Here is a 20188-nt window from a genome sequence, read left to right on the forward strand (position 1 = left end):
TTAACAATAGGTCTTGAAGATTCTATATCAGTATACAAAGAACTGTCTCATTCCTTTTTATGGCTGCAAAATATGCATTGTAGGAATACACTATTATTTGACCAGTTTATTAATAAACTGTTTATGAATAAACATTTAAGTTGTTTCTAATCTTTTGCTACTATAAACAAAGCTTGTACATATGCTTGAGCATATATGTAGGATAAATTTTTAGTAGTGGAGGCTGGCCCGGTGGCTCAGGCGATCAGAGCTCCGTGCTCCTAACTCCGAAGGCTTCCGGTTCGATTCCCACATGGGCCAGTGGGCTCTCAACCACAAGGTTGCTAGTTCAATTCTTCGAGTCCCACAAGAGATGGTGAGCTCCGCCCCCTGCAACTAAGATTGAACATGGCACCTTGAGCTGAGCTGCCGTTGAGCTCCCAGATGGCTCGGTTGGTTGGAGCACGTCCTCTCAACCACAAGGTTGCCGGTTTGACTCCCGCAAGGGATGGTGGGCTGCGCCCCCTGCATATATGCAACAGGCAACTGGACCTGGAGCTGAGCTGCGCCCTCCACAACTAAGACTGAAAGGACAGCAACTTGAAGCTGAACTAAGATTGAAAGGACAACTTGACTTGGAAAAAAAAAGTCCTGGAAGTACACACCATTCCCCAATAAAGTCCTGTTCTCCTTCCCCAATAAAAAAATAAATAAAATAAAAAATAAATAAATAAATAGATAGATAGATAAATATTTAGTAGTGGAATTTCTGGGTCAAAGGAAATGTCCATTTAAAATTTTGATAAATACCACTGCCAAATTGTCCTCCACAGAAGTTGTTCCAATTTACACTCTCACCAACAAAATATGAGAGTACCTGTCAAACTTCTCCCTCACTACACAGTGTCTTATCAGTCTTATAGATCTTTACCAATCTGATAGATGAAAAATAGTACTTCAAAGAAATTCTAATTTGCATTTTTCTTTTTATAAAAGTGAGCATTTAAGAGCCATTTCTATTTCTTTTTCTGTGAACTGTCAGTTTATGTCTTTTGTACATATAACCCTTGGGTTTTTATTCTTATTGATTTCAATTCTGTATATTAAGCATGAAAACTATCCATCTTCCTATTAAATGAAATACAAACATATGTTTATAGTTATTTGTCATCTTATTATTATTTTTTTTAAAGATTTTATTGGGGAAGGGGAACAGGACTTTATTGGGGAACAGTGTGTACTTCCAGGACTTTTTTCCAAGTCAAGTTGTTGTCCTTTCAGTCTTAGTTGTGGAGGGTGCTGTTCAGCTTCAAGTTGTTGTTCTTTCAGTCTTAGTTGTGGAGGGCACAGCTCAGCTCCAGGTCCAGTTGCCCATTGTTAGTTGCAGGGGGCGCAGCCCACCATCCCTTGTGGGAGTCAAACCGGCAACCTTGTGGTTGAGAGGATGCACTCCAGCCATTCCGCAGCTCATCGGCAGCTCAGCTCAAGGTGCCGTGTTCAATCTTAGTTGCAGGGAGCGCTGCCCACCATCCCTTGCTGGAACTCAGGGAATTGAACTGGCAACCTTGTGGTTGAGAGCCCACTGGCCCATTTGGGAATCGAACCAGCAGCCTTCGGAGTTAGGAGCATGGATCTCTAACCGCCTGAGCCACCGGGCCGGCCCCATCTTATTATTCTTAAGGTGCTTTTTTGCCTTACAGACATTTAAAAATTTTTACATAGTTAAATTTATCTGTCTTTTACAGCATTTAGGTTTTGTTTTATACCCTGTATTTTAAAAGACCTTCCTAACTTTGACATTATAAAAACTTCTCCACGGTTCCTTCAAGATTTTTATTTATGTTTAAATCTTTGATGTATTTGAAATTTATCTCAGTGAACAGTGTGAGGCGTAGATCCAAGTTAAATTTTTCTAGATGGTTATCCAGTTATTCTAACACCAAATATAATTTTGCTTTTTTTTCCACTGACTTGAAATTTTACCTTTATCATACTAAATTCCTAAGTATATTTCAACATATTTTTGAACTTTCTCTTCTGTCTCATTGATTACAGATCAACTATGGCTCCATTCTTTCTTGATGGCAAAGCCCTGATTTTTTTTTTTTTTTTTTTTTTTTTTTTTTTTTTATGGAGATTTTCTTCTTCTACCACCAGGTCCTCAGGGAAAGTGATTACCAGAGTAAATCATGGTTGGTCTAAGCTATAATAATATTGGTGGTCTTATTTCCTTTGCTATTTTTTGGTTTATTCATGGCCAATAGGACTTGAAGGGAAGTTTATTGAGTGGCTACTAGGAGTAATAGAAATCTGTTAGACACACAAAGGAAGATGGTTAGTTGTCAGTGGATATACAAATCTGAAATTCAGAAGAGACATCTGGAATGGAGGTGTAATTTGGGGAATCATCACTACATACCTCATATTTAAAGTACTATGATGGGATAAGATTATCAAGGAATGAGTATAAATAGAAAAGGTTAAAAGTTCAAAGTATTGACTGAAGCACTGTAGAATTTAGAGGTCAAGGATATGTGGAGAAACCAAAAGCAGCCAGTGAGATAGAACCAGGGGAGGGGACGGTCATGGTAGCAGAGGAGGAAATAATCAGCTGTGCCTAGTGCTCTTGGTTGGTCAAGTAATACTGAGAATTGACCATTGTTAATAAATGAACATCACTGGTGACCTTGACAAGAGCATTTCGGTGGAGTGGTGGAAGTGAAAGCTTAACTATACAGGGTGCCACAGAAAATAGGAAAAAAGAAGCCAAGACATCCAGTACAGGTCACCTTTGTGAGACATCTTGCTATAAAGGAGAGCAGAGAAATGGGGCAGGAGCTAGAGGGTCAAAGCTAGAAGAGATGTAAGAAATAAATTCATGTTGGTATGTCAATGGGAAAGAAAAACAGAAAAACCATGAGAAGAATTGAGGAAGAATTGCTGGATCTCTTGGATGTCTTTGAGAAAATGAAACAGTACGGGACCTAGCACTGTGCTACTCAAAGAGTGATCTGTGGACTAGTGATGGTCTAGAAACAGTTTGCCACCAGTTTGGGGCAGAAATTTAGAATAAATATTTATACATTTTATAGTAATTTGACAGAAAAATTTTATGTCTGTTGGAGCTAATAATAAAAAAATCTGACCTATAGTAGTCAAATTCATAGAGACAGAAAGTAGCATGGCAGTTGTCAGGGGCTGCAGGGAGGAGAACATAAGCACAGAGTTAATGAGCACAGAGTTTCAGTTTTGCAAGATGAAAAGAGTTCTGGAGCTCCATGGTGGTGTGAATGTACTTAATGCCATTGCATTGTACACTTAAAAATGGTTACAATGGTAAAAAAATAAAATCCGGCTTATATTTAGTATGTCTGTTTTTAAATTTAATTTTCTAGTAATTAATTTTTCTTACATTTTACAAAAATATAGGTTTGTGACTGGGAATAAAAAACCAAACCAACTATTTTGAGAAAAACTGAGGAGGGTTTGACCTCTGCTAAAAGACCATTATTAGTAGTAAGGAAAGGAAGGCAGAGGATGGGAGCAGAGTTACAAGCAGAGCAGACTTATAGGTAATTGGAAGTTATGGTAGCTGGTGGGAACCTGTAGATGTTCTCTTTCTTTGCCTCTTTCTTTGCCTCATTTTCTCAGTGAATTGGAATCATCAGTTAAGTAAGGACAAGGGAGGAAGATTTGAAGAGAGAGATGTGAAATACTTATTAGTAGGGTGAGACAGTATATGGAACTGGAGAAATGTAGTAGTATAGTCAAGCATTAGGGGCCTATTTGAGGATAATGATATCAAGTTTAGAGGGAGACCAGTCAGTATGGTTTGGGAGTTTTCTTCACTCTCCTCTGTTTTGCTGCAGGTTCAGGATTGGAATTTGTCAGGTGAGTACAAGGAAAGGAGAGCCGAACTGGAGAAATGATGGTTAATACCATGGAACGGTTTTCATAATGGACAATAGAATCTAAGCTGTTCAAGGAAGGAAATGAGGACATGGGGTAGTGTGAGGAATAGTAGGTGGTAGGATCAGTGGATTTGGAGCTTAGCGTTGAAGAATTTTTGGAGTTGGATCTTAGAGGAAGAGAGCTACCTAGAAAGGAAGGAGTTTGTGATGGGAGAGTAGGATAATTAAAATTGAGATTATAGAGGGGTTATCACTATTGGTAATGAGAAGATCTAAGGTATGAGCGTGGAAATGAGAAGCTGAGGCAAGGGTGATGCCTAGAGGAGAGGAACCTGAGAGGCCAGGGCACTGGAAGAACTATCTAAGAGAATTGAAATCACCAAGAACTATGACAATAGTAATGAATAACAATGAACTAGAAGCACAGGGGTCTACAGGTAACTGAAGGGAGTGAGTGCTCTAGTCTCCTGTTATGACGTAATATTTAAAGCCCTTATTTCTCAAAGGAAGAATAGACTTGGAGGGGGCTGTGATTCCTTTAAGAGCCGGGGAAGGGGAGAAACCGAAGGTCCGACGCCGGCTCGAGACTCCATCGCTGAGTCTGCGCAGTGAGAGTGGAGGCGGGGTCAAGCTCAGGCTCGCGAGCGGGGGCGGGGCATCACGGGGGCGGAGTTTGCGTTCCGGGTCCGGCTGCCGCTGCGGCTGCTGCACTTCTAGCTTCCGAGGGAAGGAGGCCGAGGCCTGGGCCAAGCCCGGAGCCGCCGCTCGCCGAAGCCTCCTGGAGCCCCCGCGCCGGCTCAACCTGGGGGCGGGCTCAGGCCCGGCCCGCCGCCGAGCCCAGGACAGAGGCTGCATGCCCGAGGACCAGGCCGGCACAGCTATGGTGAGGGAGCAAGGCCTGCCTGAACCGCAGCCGCCCGCCACTCTGGTCCCCACAGGCCTGCCCCTCCCTAGCTCTGGTGCCCCCTCTGCGCCCTGCTTTACCTTACCTCCTTGTTACCGCCCCCTTGGTGGCCCGCTCCTCCTTCCCCGTGTTCCCCGGCCACCTGCTGTGGTGACACAACCCCTTATCCCTCTCCTTCCCAGTGACACCCTTTTTTTAATCACCCCCAGTGACAGCCTCATTCGCGTTCCCCTTTGCCGCCCCTTCTAGTCATTTAACCCGACCTTCCTTTTCTCCTTCCATTTTGCCTTTTCTCTATTTTGGGATCTTTACCCCTTCCCTCTCTCCCTCCCTATTTTTCGTTCCTGCTCTTTGCTCCCGCTTCTTGCCCCCTTTCACCATTTTATGTGCACTGCCACTTCCTTTCCGTATCGTTTCTCCCTTTCGTCCTCTACCACCCACATTTCCTCTCCCCTTTATTGGCCATCCTCTCACCCCCGCTCTCACCGCTGTCCCCATTTCCTTCTACGGGCTTCAGGGGTCTAAGCACCAACAATTTGAGGAAGATTGTTTCCCAGGAGCTGTAGGGCAGGCAGATAGGATTCTTTGGCTTTCTTCTCTTCTCTTTGTAGAGGAGAAGGGGGGGATCGTTGGAGGTATTGAAAAGAGCCTGGAAGCCTTATTACCTAGTGTCATTGCAAAACCTGACAGTGTGATTTGGAGTGATGGATGGAGTGAGGCGAGCATGCATTACTATGACTTTATGAGATATCTAATCTTTTAACAGAAAACTGTTTGGGAATGTATTTTTATTTTGAGTGTCTTTTAAGGTGGAGGTACAGTTTGGGAAATTTAAAAATATTTATTTACAGGGTTGACTGTTACTCAAAACAAATATTTTTGTTTGGAGGCAGAGACCAGGGCTTCTGAAGACTGAAATCAACTTGGCAGTGTGATTTTTCTCTTTAATACCTTCTAATACCTTCATTTGTTATGCCCTCTCTTCCTTTAGTTGGGAGACCCTTATTTTTGCAAATTTTCTCCTTCCTGTTTCAAAATAGGTTGAGGCTTCAGTTGGTTTTTCATTGAGTTGGGTCACACATGGTTTGCAGTACATTTAATGAACACATCGCTCCATCATATGCAGCAATCTCAATTTTGGTCTCTGGGAGGAATAAGACAGTCTGGTGAAATTTAAGGCCTTGTAATTATGTTCTCCCAGGAGGTTAGTTAATTTCTACTTTTCCCCTACCCCCCATCTGTGTTTTAGGAAAGTGGTTTATAATAATTTGTGAACTTTCCCTAACTCACTGACTCTGCCTTTGGGGGTTGTCATTCTCCTGTGTCTGCCTCCATAACAACGCTTCACCTTTACAATCCATCACACTGTCATTGTGTTAACCTGTTTCTCTCCCTGAGATGTGCGTTCTAGGCAGCATCTGTGCCTTATTCCCATTGCCCAGGCCAAGTAGGTGCTTGAATAATTCACTTCATGGTCTCATTTTGCTATCTGACAAGTATAATCTTAAACTGAAATTTTAGGCAACTAGTGGGCTACACAGAAAGACCGAGTTTGCATCTTATTTTTGGTACAAAAAGGAAATTTAGTAAGGTGTGATCATCTTCTCTTTACAATAAAGAGCTGTCGTAGCTAAAACACCAAACTGCCACCGTGTTTCCCTGAAAATAACACCTAACCGGGAAATCAGCCCTAGCATGATTTTTCAGGATGACATCCCCAGAACATAAGCCCTCATGTGTCTTTTCAAGCAAAAGTTAATATAAGACCTGGTCTTATTTTTGGGGAAACACTGTAGATTTTTGGAAGTGTTGGCCCTCCCACTGAGAATGAATACATGAGTACAGAGGGAGACGTTATGAACGCCTTTTTGAGTATTTTGGATCCAAAGGTATCATTTGAGCTGGGCCTAAGAGATGAATAAGATTTATATAGATCATTTTGGGAAGGGAAAGAATGCTTTGTTGTGAACATGAGTAGAAAGTATTTAGGATGTATTATAGGTAGCAGGATTACCTTTTTTATCATGGAGGGATGTGGGAATGGGCATGTGTAGTAGGAAATGAGACTGGAAAGATATGTTAGGTATGATTATGGTTTAGGCCTTGCCTCCAACTAGTAGTTTGATTTTTCCTTGCTTGTTAAAACATAGACACACACAGAGTAAGAGTGTATGTATGGGAGAGTTGAAGGGGAGGCAAAATATCAGCTTATTATGAACTGAGAATTAGCTGTAGAAGTTACTTTTTAAAAATTTTCTTGTGCAGTATGTGTAGTAGGCATTCAGTAAATAGAGTTGAACGTTATTGTAAAGCTTTTTGTATTTTATACTTTTCAAAATTGTCATAATTTTTCAAAATTGTGTTTTGAATGTAGTCATGTGCCACTTAATGATGGGGATATGTTCTGAGATGCATTTTTAGGTGATTTTTGTCATTGTTCAAACATCATAAAGTGCACTTACACAAACCTAGTGGTATAGCCTACCACACCTAGACTATATGGTATTATACCAACGTTATATATGCGGTCGTTGACCTAAATGGCGTTATGCAGTGCATGACTGTTGTTGGGATGCCTGAGATGTGTTCTTAAGCTTTACCCTGAATCAGAATCAACTGGAGGGATTATAGGTTGCCAGTTCCAGAGTTTAATTTATTAGGTCTGGAGTAGGGCCTGAGAGTTTACATTACTAACAAGTAACCCGTGTCATGTTTTTGGTCTCTGAACCATACTTTCAGAACCACTGGTCTAACATACAGCCCTTGCTTTTTATTCATCTAACAATTTTTTTTTTTGAGTGCCTTTGACTGTGGCATTGGGATATTACAAATAAGCAGATGTGGTCCCTGCTTTTTTGTATCTTACGTATGTGAACAATATAGAAATCAAGCAAAAAGAGTAACTTTAAATGTGAAGAATGCTAAGAAAGGAAAAATTGTGGAGTCATGGTATGGGATAGTCAGGAACGGCTTCTTAGAGGATCTTACTTTCAAAAAGAGAACTGAAGGATTAAGTTATAGGAATTATTTTGTGGAAAACCAGATAGAAGGAAAAGCACATGTGAATGACCTGTGGTGGTACTCTCTCTTTTGTCTTTTTAACTCTGCATGTCCTGGAGTTTTCAGCTCAAGGAAACCCCATCTGCCGTGCCTACCCCTCAAAAAAACCCTATTCATATGCCTCTATTATATAACCCTCTTTCATAGGATACATATATATTATAATTTTCATATTTCTTGCTATGGTTATTTGTTAATATCAGATCATGGAGGACCTTGAATCATAGGCTCAGGAATTTTGGCCTCATTGTAAAGACTTTGAGTACCTTGAAAGGTTTTTTGTGTGCGTGTGAAGGAACGTCATACTTAAGAGATTTGGAGGATGATCACTAAATCAATATGAAACATGGTTTGGAGTGGGAAGAGCTGTTGCACTAGTCTGGGTGATAAGTGTGTGAACTTTCTCCCTAACCTGGTTATGGTGGTGGTGATTTAAATTGGAGTAAGGAGAATATAGAGAAATGAAATGTGAAGATCTGGCATACCGCTTTTTGGCTGAGTGAATTTTCCATAGAGACATTACTATGGACTTGTAGAGGCAGCACATAATCACAGCTTTGTAATTTTGCAGACTGGGCCTCAGTTTTCATATGTGCTGCCTTTAGGGATTTATGAGAATATTAAAACAAAGTAAATTTACTATATCAAAGTCCTTTATTTACAAATAGTAGGTCTCTCAAAGTTCATGTATTAAGTCATATAGAGAGAATCAGCACTTCCCAACCTCATTTAATTTTTGAAATATTTTTGTGTGGTATGAGAAAGGAGAGATTTTTAAGTAAAATATATTTTATTTTAAAATTACATATATAATTTATTTAATAATACATTGAACAAAACACATTAAAACAAATTTCAGCCTTTTTCTGTTTAACAAATGACACATTAACATGAGATAAATCATTGTCATATGTTAAAATGAATTTATCTTTCAATATAGATTGAAATTAATTATATTTATGGCATCTGAACAGATAAGAACTGACTTTTTAACCTTAAATTTGGAATTCTTGCAAGTTTGTACTTAAAAATATCAACAGGTTTTTGTAATTGTTGTGTTTTGTTTCTAAGAAACAAAATGAAGAAATGGCTCCAGGCTGCTACTTGGAAGCCTATCTCCACAAATAAAATATTGAAAATGTAGATAGTTATATCCAATTTGGATTTTCATTTATTGGAAATAAACTATCACCACACTTCTTTTTGTAATGTTAAAAAATACTGACATATCTTGATATAATACCATTTAAGAATCCTAATCATATAAATGCATTCGTTTACTCTTATTTCATCATCAGTGTAGCTTATATTTTTTGTCTTTAACCAACAGTTCATTATAAGAATAAAAATAATTTTAAAGCACTGTGATGTTCAGTATTCAGATGAAGTCGTAACAATTGAGTGACTATACTATCATAAACCAGTCTCTTAATTTCCACTAATTTACATATATGCAGTAGATAAAATTTTGTATACTATCAAAGTATTCTATTTTTAAAGGAGAAAAATTTAAATAATTATTTTATTAAATGGTCAAAAATACACATATAGAAATAGGCATCAATATTATACTTAATGATCTGACCCATCATGAATTGGGAAATGCTGGTTAGACCACTACTTTTTCCATAAATTCTAAACTATCCCTTAACCATTTATCCCTTTCTGCCATTTAACCAATAAGTGGCAGAAATAGTCACTATTTACAATGGAATAAAAGACATTTTTAATGCTATAGTAATTAAAATAGAAAAATAATTCTTGAATTCTGAGACATTTATTTAGAGGGGTAATCTCATATAATAGCTTCATTTACTGAGCACACAATGTATCAGATGATACACTAATTAATCTTCACAGGTCCATGAGGTTGATGATGTTTTCTCATTGCACAGATAAGAAAACTGAGGTTTTGAGAAATCAAGTAAGTTTCCTAAGATCACATAACTAATAAGTGACAGAGCAGGATTAAAGCACAGGTTTGTCTGACCCCTAAGCCTGTGCTATTTCAAACACCTTCCCTGGACTTCTGTGTGGTTGTAGGAATCTAAACTGAATTCAGGCATTTAAAATATTTGTACTATTGTTTCCATTATAAAAATAATTCATATTTATTGAAAGAAAAATTGATCAAAGGGTGTGTATAATTGTATGGTTCTTGATCCATATTGCCAAATTGCCTTCTATAAAGCACTTGAAGCAAAATATCAGATGTTCATGGCATTTTGTCTTTAGCGTTTAGATACCTTTTTAAAGTTGAAAGCTTGGGAGATAGGACAGGAATATGCTTTCAGAATACATTAATTGGGGGGAAAAATCAAAAGGCTGGTAGGAATTCAGTATTATTTTAAAGTGATACTGATCTCTTAATTTTTTTTAAAGAATATTAGTATATTTTTATAGTGGGGAACAGTCTGTTTTTCCAGGGCCCATCAGCTTCAAGTTGTTGTCCTTCAATCTGGTTGTGGGGGGCGCAGCTCAGCTCCAAGTCCAGTCGCTGTTTTCAATCTTTAGTTGCAGGGGGTGCAGCCTACCATCCCCTGCAGGAATTGAACCAACAACCTTTTTGAGAGCTCGCACAACTGAGCCATCCTTGGGCAGCTCAGCGGCAGCTTCAATCTGGTTGTGGAGGGTGCAGCTCACTGGCCCATGTGGGAATCGAATGGCAACCCTGTTGTTCAGAGCTCATGCTCTAACCAGCTGAGCCCTCCGGCCGCCCCTGGCCTCTTAATTTTAACAGCATCTATTATACATTGAAAATAGTATGTATTCCAAGATATTATTGTATGCAGAGCATACTTGGTATGCATGTGGATTTGTGGACTTTTTATGATATTTAAGGAGCCTGCAGTTTAGGCCCCACTAATTTACAGTGTTTTTTATAACGCTGCTGTGGCCACACAGGTTGTATTGCACAACTCAAGTGGCAACCATGCACATGGACAGCAATGGGTCTACAAAGATCTGTGTCCTGTGTACTTAGCAGTGTGTGGCACATAGTAGCGGTTCAGCAAATAGTTGTGGAATCAAAGTGTTTTGCATAGTATCCTAGGACAGACTCTCATGATCTAATCCTTTAATGATCTAATAATTTTATGAGAAAAAGTCTTTGCATTTTATGCTCTTCAATACTGAGCACCATTATTCTGTTGTTCTTGCCTCTAAGTTTGTTTACGCTGTTCTTTTGCCTAGGATGCTGTCCCTCTTCTTTGCTATTTAATCTTCGAGTGTTTCCTTAAACCTTGCCTCCTTTCTGAAGTCTTCAGTTTCCTCCAGGCAGCTTTGAGTTACTTTTTTCCATATGCTTTTCCTGTGCTTTGTGTATTCTTGGTTAAAGCAGTTATTCTGTGGTGGTGGTATTGTTTGTTAATGAGGCTGGCTGGCCCTTCAGATTGTGAGCTCTCTGAGGGCAAGGACAGTACTATGTTTATCCACTTCATGTCTCAAGCACTTAAGTAATGCGTGAGACATAGTGAGAAGATAAATATTTGTTCAGTGAAAGAATGTGTGTATTTTATAGAGAATTGAATATGGTGCTGTTAACTGAGATGTGAGTTATAAAAGAGGGTATAAAAGATGAACATTCTGTACAGGTACCCTTGGGAAAAAGAGGTTTGATGGATAAGAAATGTTGGAAAAGATAGTTTCTTTTACTAGCCTAAATGGTACTTTTGACTTAGGATATATTTTTCTGTGCAGAAGAATTGAGCTGGAAGAGTTGGGAAGGAAGCCAAGTGATTTCAAGATGAATTGCAAAGCTATATCTCTTTGTATAAATACTTGCAAATTACTTGTTTATAATTTGTGGAGGTGTCTTTTCAGAGAATAGAATATTTAAACACAGATAGTAAAGAATCAGTTACAGGTAAATTTAGAGGGGTGGTTAATCATTTAAACATTTTGTTAGCTCTATATAAAGATCTCTTGTTTTTTCTTTTTTCCCTTTTTCCTATCTCCAGTTCTCTTTTGTATAAACATTTTTCTTAGCTCTCCAGCATCTTAATGCCTGTTCAATGTCATACTCTCCTTTTCTAAAGACATTTTTTAAAAAGCTTGAATGTTCTTGGTTATGTAATGTCAGTTAGTTTCTTTTCATGGACCTTGTAACCTTTGGCAAATCATTTCACCTTTATGCCTCCATTTTTAAATCTCTAAAATGAAAAGGTTATATTAAATCCTCTCTGTGATCCCTTCAACTTCTTTAAAAAATGCAGTAAAATTCTAGCAAGGTAAAGATAAGTATTAGTGTAGGTATGTTCTATTAGCTGTAGTACTATGGGATTATGGCAAATTGCTTTTATAGGTTTAAATTTTGTGTAAACTTGAGCTCTTACCTCCATGAATATATTACCCAACTTTTCACACTAGAAACCATTCGATTATGTTAATATTTGCATAGTACTTCAATATTTTAAAGGCATTTTCATACACATTTCATTTATTCCTCACTACCATTTTGTGTAGTAGTCATGATAGAGGCTTAGCATCAATTTTATAGATAAGAAAACTGAGAAGTTAATTTATTTTCCTAAGATCACACAGCTAGTAAGTAGCAGAGCCAGGACTAACTGGAAGCCCAGTGTTCTTTCCATTATTAACCTGGCTTCTCTGTTTACCATATTATATTTCAAAACTCATACTGGTAGTTAAGAGGAAAATAATGCTAAAGTATCTCTGAGTTAGTGATTCCTATGATCTGCTCATCAGCTCAGTGATTACTGACTTGAATTTTTGTTTTGTTTCTTGGACTAGCTTTGTTATATGAGCTAAGATGGAAGGGAAGAGGATTTATTTACTTTTCCAGTACTCTTATAGATAGTCCACTAGCTTCATGAAGTCCTTTAGCATATAGCCATTTGCCACACTGGCCAGTCCTTGAAGTGATACATGCAAGAAGCTTATCGTACCTGCATTATTGGACACCTAGGGTTCTCTGAAAGTAGTTGGTGGTTTTTTAAAAAGAAAAATAACTTCCCGCAGTCCATGTGAAATAGTTCAACATATCTGTACCCTTGAGCATTAGTACTACCTTCTTGACCATCCTCATTTGTAAAATGATAGTTTGGGAAAGAAGAAGGTAAAGGGATTAGAGGGATTTCCAGTCAAAATGGTGGAGTAGGTAAATGCTGTGTTTGCATCCTCTCACGACCACATCAATATTACAACTAAACTACAGAACAACTATCCTTGAGAATTGCCTGAAGTCTAGCTGAACAGAAGTCCTATAACTAAGGACATACAGAAGAAGCCACTTTCAGACTGGTAGGAGGGGCGGAGACATGGAACAGGCGGGTCCCACACCCAGTTGGCAGTTAAAATTTGGAAGGGATACCTCAGCTGCCGAGATTCTCTCTTGAGGAACATGGGGTTCCAGCCCCATACCAGGCCCCCCAGCCAAGGGTTCCAGTGCTGGGAAGAGAAGTCCCCACAACTTCTGGCTGTGAAAACAAACCAACAGAGATTGTGGCTGAGTGAGAGGGAGGGCTGCTGGAGTCCTAGGTGTTCCTCTTAAAGGGATCGCACATGGACTTACTTACTGATGGACTCACTCCCTCTGAGCTCCAGTGCTGGGGCAGCAGCACAAAAGGCACCAGGGACATACGAGGAGGAACTGAATTGTCTGGCTTTAGGGTGAGGACTGGAGGGGCACCTTTCTCCCTGAGAGAAGTGCTGGCAGAGGCTATTATTTTTTTGTTAAACCCTCTCCCCTCCCAGTGTGCATTAGCCGCTATAGCTGAGTCTCCATCAACTTGACTAACACCATTCACCGTGCCCTGGTGATTCCCTAAGACCTTGCCCCACCTAATTTGCAGGCCTACCCAAGCTGCCTCCGGTGGCTTTTCCATACAGATGGCCTGTCTTAGCGCATGCTGCAGACTTGCCTAAAATCTCTCAAAGGTTCACAAACCCCAAACAAGCAGCACCTGGCCTTGTGCCCTGTACCTCTTGCTAAGCATCCTCAAGCTTGGCACTAGCGGCAGCTGGCCTTGGTTTGCAGCTTAGCCTCTCCCAGGCACCTCCAAGCTCCGCATGGGAGGAAGACATCTCTGGATCGTTTTGTGACTCAGGCCTGGTGGCCCCAGGCAGGGCACAGGCTGCTGCTGAACCTGGCCTGTAGCAGGGCCCCTCCCAGGAGGCCTCCGCTCCTGGGGCCAGGATGCCTGGTGGTCAGCTTCAGACGATACCTGAGCACCACCAGGCTACCTCCACAGACAACACACGCAAAGGGCAGATTGGACAGGCACCAGAGCCCTAAAGCGAATCCTGCTCTGTAGGATCAGTCCCTGCACAACAGCTCCTCCACTGTAGTGACAGCCAATCCTCACAACCAATCAGCCCCAGGTTCAATCCTGCCCAATGACATGTAAACAGCAACCAAGGCTCAACTACAACAGGAGGGCACACACAACCCATACAAGGGACACACCTGCAGCACCTGGCTGTCGGGAGACTGCCTCTGGGCCCCACAGGACACTTGCTACATAAGTCTACTCTAAGACTGGGAGACATAGCAGCTTTACTTAATACATAGAAACAAACACAGGAAGGCAGCCAAAATGGGGAGACAAAGAAACATATCCCAAATGAAAGAATAGAACTAAGCTCCAGAAAAAGAACTAAACAATCTAAATGATAAATGTTTAACTATTGCGTTGTTTTGTATATCTAAAACTAATAAAAAAACGTTTAAAATAATAAAATAAAGGGGAAAAAAAAAAAGAAAATCTATTTGAGGAAATAATGACTGAAAACTTCCCTAACCTGGTGAAGGAAATAAACATATAAGCCCAGGAAGTGCAGAGAGTCCCAAACAAGATGAACCCAAATAGGCCCACACCAAGACACATCATAATTAAAATGCCAAAGCTCAAAAACAGAGAATCTTACAAGCAGCAAGAGAAAAGCAGTTACCTATAAGGGAGCTCCCATAAGTGTCAGTTGATTTCTCAACAGAAACTTATTTTTGGGGAAACACGGTAAGATTACCCAGCAAAACTATCATTTAAAATTGAAGGAGAGAAAAAGAAACTCCCAGACAAGAAAAAGCCAGAGGTCGACACCACCAAACCAGTATTACAAGAAATGTTAAAGGGACTTCTAGAAGAAAAAGGGGAAGGAGAGGAAGAAGAAGGAGAAAAGATAAAAACTATGAATAATAAAATGGCTATAACTACATATCTGTCAACAATTACTGTAAATGCAAATGGATTAAATGCTCCAATCAAAAGACATAGGGTGGCTGAATGGATAAGAAAACAAAACCCTTACATATGCTACCTAACAAGAGATTCACTTCAGATCAAAAGACACACAGACTGAAAGTTGAGAGATGTAAAAAGATCATGAAAATGGAAATGAAAAAAAGCTGGGGTATCAATACTTATACCAGACAAAATAGACTTTAAAACAAAGGCTGTAACAGGAGACAAAGAAAGGCCCAGTGATCCTACTTCTGGGTGTTTATCCTAAGAAACCCAAAACACTACTTTGAAGTGACATGTGCATCCATATGTTCATTACAGCATTATTTACAGTGGCCAAGATATGGAGGTAAGCTGGGTGTCCACCAATGGATGAATGGATAAAGAAGAGGTGATCCATATATACAGTGGAATATTACTAAGCCATAAAAAAGAATGAAATCTTGCCATCTGCAACGACATGGATGGACCTGGAGCGTATTGTGCTGAGTGGCATAAATCACAGAGAAAGACAAATGCCATATGATTTCACTTATATGTGGAATCTAAAGAATAAAATAAACAAATAAGACAGAAACAGATTCATAGATACAGAGAATGTTTTGATGGTTACCAGATGGGAAGAGGGTTGGGGGAATAGGTGAAAAAGGTGAAGTACAAATTGGTAGTTACAAAATAGTCATGGGGATATAAAGTATAGTATAAGGAATATAGTCAATAATATTGTAATAACTGTGTAGTGTCACATGGGTACTAGATTTATTGGGGTGATCAGTTTGTAAGTTATATAAAGGTCTAATCACTATGTTATACACCTGAAACTAATATATGTCAACTGTAATTGAAAAACAAAATTATTTAAAATAAAAATGATTTCATCTTACTACAAAAAATTTTTAAAAATTAAGTGGTTGGATCATATCTAAGGTTATATTAGGTGTTTATTCCTGAAAGTCTGGCTTGGTTGAATTAATAGTAGGAAAAAAACAACCCATAAATGAAGGAGCAATTACCTGTGGAGTACTATAAAAATGAGGATTCAAAGATTGTCCCATAGCTGAAGTTTCTTATACCCATGAACTCAGATGACCCTTGTCTGCCTTTCAATTCCATACTTTAATTTCAGGGCTGGACTTGGGAATTATATTTCTCTCTGGACATATAGTTTCTTTCTCTAAGGGCAAATAAGTATTTTAAACACACCTAACAATAAATTTGTGCTTGACTGTTCATTTATTCAATAAATATTTAGTGTGCATTACATAGTAGGCATTGTTTTAGGTTCTGGGAATACAGCAGTAAACAAAACATAGTCTTTGTTTTATGGAGTTTATATTCTAAAATAATGGCCAACATTTCTTGAACAATTTATATATGCCAGTGACTGTTGTAAGTTGCACTTTGAATTTATTTAATTCTGACAACAATCCTATGATATAGGGACTATTATTGGCTGCATTTGACAAATCACGAAACTGAGGTGTGGGAGATTAAGTATTTTGCCTAACGTTACATAGTTTTGTAAGTGGAAGAGCTGGCATTTTAATCCAGGCAATCTGACTCCTAACTGCACACTTTTCACTATAGTATGACACTCCTTCAGAGCGATGTCAATAAAAAAATTTACTTCTAATCAAAAAATGGTCAAGTTTGTAATCTTTTTCCTAAGTTACCTGCTTTCTGGCCCAATCTATAGAAAAAAATCATCCAGGAATACAAAAAATGGAGCACTGTCAGAGCCATTATCTCCTATTGAAATATTGTCAGTATTAGGAACCTTGCAGGTAGGAGATGAGATTTTGAGCCAGATGCACATGAGTTGTAACCAAGACAGCTACATAAAACCAGGACCTTAAAAAGCATACATCTTTAGTGAAAAGGTAGGCTGAAAAATATCTGCCTGATGGTGTAGGGAGACACAGAGTCTTGCATGTTTTTCCTGATTTGGACTCCGGATGGCAAAATTCTTTGAGGATTTACAACCATGAACTTGCTGTCCTATGTGTCTGAAAAATTTATATTGTGCAAGATCATGGCTAGTAAGTGGGAAGGGAACATTGACTGAATAATGACTCTGTCAGATATTGTGCTGGAGGCTTTACACACACGTTCTCACTTCATCCTAACAATAGCATCATGAGATAAGTACTCATATTATCCCCGTTCTACAAAGGACAGACTGAGGGTCAGAGAAGCCAGACATTTTGCAGTGTAACACCAATAGAATTCAAATCCAGGTCTAGTATTCTTTCTACTAACCACAATGCCTCTGGAAGTTATTTCATTTTTGTACCTTTGCTTCCTTAGCCATAAAATGAAATTTGTAATATTTTTCCTTTCACTTCCTGAGGTTGTTGTATCAAATGAAATAAAGGCTATGAATAGGCTTTGTTTACTGTAAAACATTGTTGCCAGCATCATCCAGAAAGTATATTTTCCTTGTAATTAATGAGAGACCTCATTACTTAGTGATTCTAGAGTCCACAGGTCTTGTCTTGAATTAAGGGAATTTTAATACTTTTTATTTTCAGTTTCCTGTGATAGTGTCATGAAGAGAAATAAAATTAGTTTTGAGGCAAGTTACCATCTAATAATTTACTAATTCATTGAACAAGTAATTTATTGGATGCATTTTGTGGTCGTTCAGTTCCCAAGTATAAAAGATGCCTGATCTGTGAGGATCTGTTTCATTTTTTGTCATATCAGCAACAGTGGAATCCCCGGTTTCCTCTAACAGTAGACTACAATTGCTATGTGTACTAAATTTCCGGTGTCCGCCACTTTCCCACTTGGTAAAAATGGATGGGCCACAGTTCAGCATGTTGAAATGCTTCTTTGACATGACCCTGGCAATACAGTAATAGAATGAAAATTTAAATATGTAAAACAAACCAATCAACAAAATAGGTAACTAAGTCGTGGGGAAAAGACTGAGAATGCCTCCAGCTGAGTGTTGCATAGATGGCTAAACATTCAAGGAAGGAGAATATAAGGAAGCAAAAAGATTATAAGGGATATTAAAAGAAAGCCATGAGAAGGTTTAGAAAGGGCTAATGAGTGTCACTATGAAATTCCTCAAAGACAGACCCTGTGGCCTTTAGAATCTGAGCAATGACTTCTCTCTTTTGGTAAATTATAAGGAAAAATACACTTTATGGATGACACTAGTAACAGTATCTTACAGTAAACAAAGCCTGTTCATATCCTTTATTTCATTTGATACAATAACCTGATGGAGTGAAAGGAAAAATAGTACAAATTTCATTTCACGGATAAGGAAGCTGTGGAGGCAAGAAATGAAGTGACTTTTTTAGAGGCATTGTGGTTAATAAACAGAAGAATACTGGATCTGGATTTTAATGAGTGATAGATAAGTAATGATCCTCTTTGTTGTTGGGAAGTAAGGAGCTTGGTTCTGAAGAAATGGAAAACCAACTGAAAAACATATATTGCAATCGTGTTTCCCCGAAAATAAGACCAGGTCTTATATTAAGATTTGCTCCAAAAGACGCATTAGGGCTTATGTTCAGGGGATGTCATCCTGAAAAATCATGTTAGGGCTTATTTTCCGTTAGGTCTTGTTTTCGGGGACACATGGTATTAGTGCATGTGTGTCTTTTCTGATGAGTGTGTGGGGTGGGGATTGATCTCTCAGTCGGACATTTTCTTGCTATTAGAGATTAGTGCCTGCCACAAAAAGTAGTGAAATGGAAAAGCTGCTTTGGGAGCTAGTCTACTCCTGTTTTTTGCCCTGTCTTTATTGCCCCAGGTCTCCAGGTGTTGTGCCATGTTCTTATACGTAGAAATCTGCTTATAGGTAGTTCATTTATCCACTTACTAATAGATACTGAGCATGTGCTGTGTGCCAGAGTAGGGAATACAGAAGTGGATACGGCATGGGTCTTAACCCTACTGATTTTCAGTGTGTGGGACACAGAACTCCGGATGCGTGATGGATGAAATGTTCTAAAAATCCTTTTCTTATCTCCTAGGGGCTGGTAAGTGATGCAGTTCCTCAGACTTTTACTTTGTATCAACCATTTTAAGGGCTCCATACTAGAGTACTGCTTAGTGAGTTATTAAGAATTACTACAATTTAATAATAAAGCTAAAATTAGCAGATTACTGTAGTTTACTGAGGAGGACTTGTCTTTTATGAAGAAGGCTGACACTTGGAAGTGTTGTAAAGCTCCTACTTCATATGTACAAAAGTAGCTCGTTGAAATTCCTTAATTTCTTGGAAGAGAGCTTTTGTGTTGTCTTGAGTTGGTGGTAGTTTTTAATTGTTGCTAGTTTTGTATCTTAATTATGAATTATCATTTATTTAACTTTATTATTGGTATCATTCGTTGTGGTTGATTTGGTTAATCTAGTATGTGGTGATATATGAGTATATTTGCATTAACAGTACGATTGACATAAAAAATTTCCAAACTTAGATTTTGACATTGTACTGTTATTCAAATAGAAAATGTCCATGTTCTTGTTAAAGCAGATGTCTATAACATTTTCTTGCAGTGATACTTCATTGTTAACACTGTTTTCCACTGTACCTTGGGAACCAGGAGGGATGGATAGGCTATGAGGTTTTTGCCTCACATAAGTGGAACAGACGAAAACATTTAAGAACTACTAACTTTCCTTGAACTCATAGTCTAGAGGGGGAGACAGCCATCTAAACAAATAAAAAGTTATACATTGGATAACTGCAGTAGAACTATATAAAGTATAGTGTGATTATATCTACCTGTGTTTTGGGATATGAGGGACAACTTCATGGAGGAGTGGGCATATGTACTGGCTCTTCTAGTATGAGTAGGAATTTGATAGATGGACAGGCATGGAAGGGCATTCTAAGGAGAGGGAACAGCATATATCGGGGGTGCCAAAAAAATGTATCAAGTGGACACTTTGGTTAACGTTGCTCAAGCAGTAGTTTGCCGTAATCAGAAGTGTCTGGACGCTGATGGTAACCACTTTGAGCACCTCTTGTACCGTGTTTCCCTGAAAATAAGACCTACCCTGAAAACAAGCCCTGGTTAAGATCATCAGCCAGACAGATGCATTTAGTACGTTATGACGATGTTCCAGAAGAAGATGACATGACTGTATTTGAATAAATGTAGATTATT

The 20188-nt window shown here is 38.9% G+C and overlaps 1 protein-coding gene across 1 annotated transcript in view; it reads left to right on the forward strand.

Moving 5' to 3' along the window:
* Positions 1-4559: 4559 nt before the first annotated feature.
* ZYG11B (zyg-11 family member B, cell cycle regulator) overlaps positions 4560-20188 on the forward strand; it is a 79454-nt gene continuing 63825 nt past the window's right edge. Inside the window, exon 1 of the mRNA XM_088791145.1 lies at positions 4560-4773. Within this exon, the coding sequence (XP_088647271.1) occupies positions 4744-4773 (30 nt within the window). The 5' untranslated portion in view covers positions 4560-4743. The remainder of the gene's footprint in view (positions 4774-20188) is intronic.

The sequence above is a fragment of the Rhinolophus sinicus genome, chromosome 14 (assembly GCF_057876585.1).
Source record: "Rhinolophus sinicus isolate RSI-liver-muscle chromosome 14, RSI-T2T, whole genome shotgun sequence".
Classification (NCBI taxonomy): domain Eukaryota; kingdom Metazoa; phylum Chordata; class Mammalia; order Chiroptera; family Rhinolophidae; genus Rhinolophus; species Rhinolophus sinicus.